The sequence below is a fragment of the Halyomorpha halys genome, unplaced genomic scaffold (assembly GCF_000696795.3).
Source record: "Halyomorpha halys isolate HHAL.00 unplaced genomic scaffold, Hhal_1.1 Scaffold1665.1, whole genome shotgun sequence".
Lineage (NCBI taxonomy): Eukaryota > Metazoa > Arthropoda > Insecta > Hemiptera > Pentatomidae > Halyomorpha > Halyomorpha halys.
Window position 1 is genome coordinate 175,381 of NW_027115151.1, and position 1,605 is coordinate 176,985.

Genomic DNA, 1,605 nt, shown 5'->3' on the forward strand with positions numbered 1-1,605 from the left:
GCTGCAGAACTCTTGGCACGCTATAACAGAATTCAAGACAAACTCAGCGAGATGATGGAGACAATCCAAGTACAGGGTCGAATGCAATTCCTATCCATGGTACTGAAGATTCAGTTGGCAAAAGAACTGGGGAAGAAAGAGGGAATTCCGAGAGACCGCTCGTTTGTGGAATGCGACCAAGATCTCATTGATACAAGCGCTAGAGAGGTGGAGGCCCAAATGGAAATAAAGGAGTCAGGGTGGACTCGGATGGAATATCATCGGCCAAGAAACATCCCAAACCCTTGGAGAAGAAGAGAACAAAGAGATGGTAGAAGAGAGAGAATTGGTAACACGGAAAATAGAAAGAGCCATGTTAAACCCAGAAACAATGGACGGCGGGAGTACCACAAGTGCCATGGGTGTGGTAAAACTGGACACCTGATAGCACAATGTCCCCGCACCCGTTGTTTTGAATGTGGGACAGAGGGACATATAGCTCGACAGTGTCCCTATATGTATCAACGAAGGGAGCAAAATGTGCCTGAACCGATGGAGGTCAATGCTCAGAGATTACGGAGAAGGGTAATCTCTCGAAGGACGAACGGATCCATGAGTGAATCCACGGAGATGTCCGAGACCTCAGGAACAGAAACTGAAGCAGGAGACTATGAGCGAAAGGATAGCCAGGAAGGCAAGAGGAGGACTTGGAGACGAAAAGGAGAAGCAGCTAGAACACGAGGAGAGTTTTGAGGAGCGTACTCACAGAGGGGCTGCCGCACGTTGGAGATCAACCATATGAGAGGAGAACATGGCGGTTTGCCTATAATAGAGATTGCAGGAGTGAGGTGCCTGGTAGACACCGGTAGTTCCAGTACTATCATGAGTCGAGAGGCTGTGGAGAAGTTGTGTAGTGGAGAGAGACCACACCGGATTCAAGTATGTCAGTGTAGGTTAATCACCTTACGTAGCCCTTGTGAAGTAGAAGGAGAGGCAAAAATAGGTTTGAACCATTGGGGATTTAGTAAGGGCAGTCTTGAAAGTCCATATTGTAAAGACCATGCCAAGAGAATATAAAGTAATTGTGGGATGTAACCTGTTAGGGAAGGTGGGTACTTGGATTAAGAATAGCAAGGGAAAATGGAAGATAAGGATAGGAGGTAAAACCTACAAATGTCGTCAACAACAGAGGAATGAGGGTGCACAAATTGGGGCAATCAATCAAGCTGAGGACTGGAGACAGCTACTCAAGAGGGAATACCAGGATATTTGTTTTACAGAAAGGGATATCCTCGGAGTGACCGGGAAGACTGTCCATGAGATCCCACTGAAGCAGGAGAGGGTAGCATATGTAAAGGAAAGGAGATACTCAGAGGCACTACGTCACCACATCCGGGAGGAACTCGAAAGTTTAAAACGACAGGGAATCATTATTGATTGTTCATCCCCATACAATAGTCCATTATGGGCGGTTAAAAAAAGGAGTACGCCAGGTGAAACTACTGAAAAGTACAGAGTGGTAATAGATTACAGGAAGCTGAACGAGAATACCATTGACGAAAAGTATCCAATCCCCAGATTTGAAGACATTTTAGACAGGCTGGGCGGGGCGACGGTATTCAGCAC

General features: G+C 46.5%; 1 protein-coding gene across 1 annotated transcript; it reads left to right on the plus strand.

Annotated features, from left to right (window-relative positions):
- The first annotated feature begins 219 nt into the window (after positions 1–219).
- Positions 220–732, plus strand: LOC112211057 (uncharacterized). Its single transcript, XM_024362010.1, has one exon. The coding sequence runs from the start codon at positions 220–222 to the stop codon at positions 730–732; it is 513 nt and encodes a 170-aa protein (XP_024217778.1).
- Positions 733–1,605: the final 873 nt, after the last annotated feature.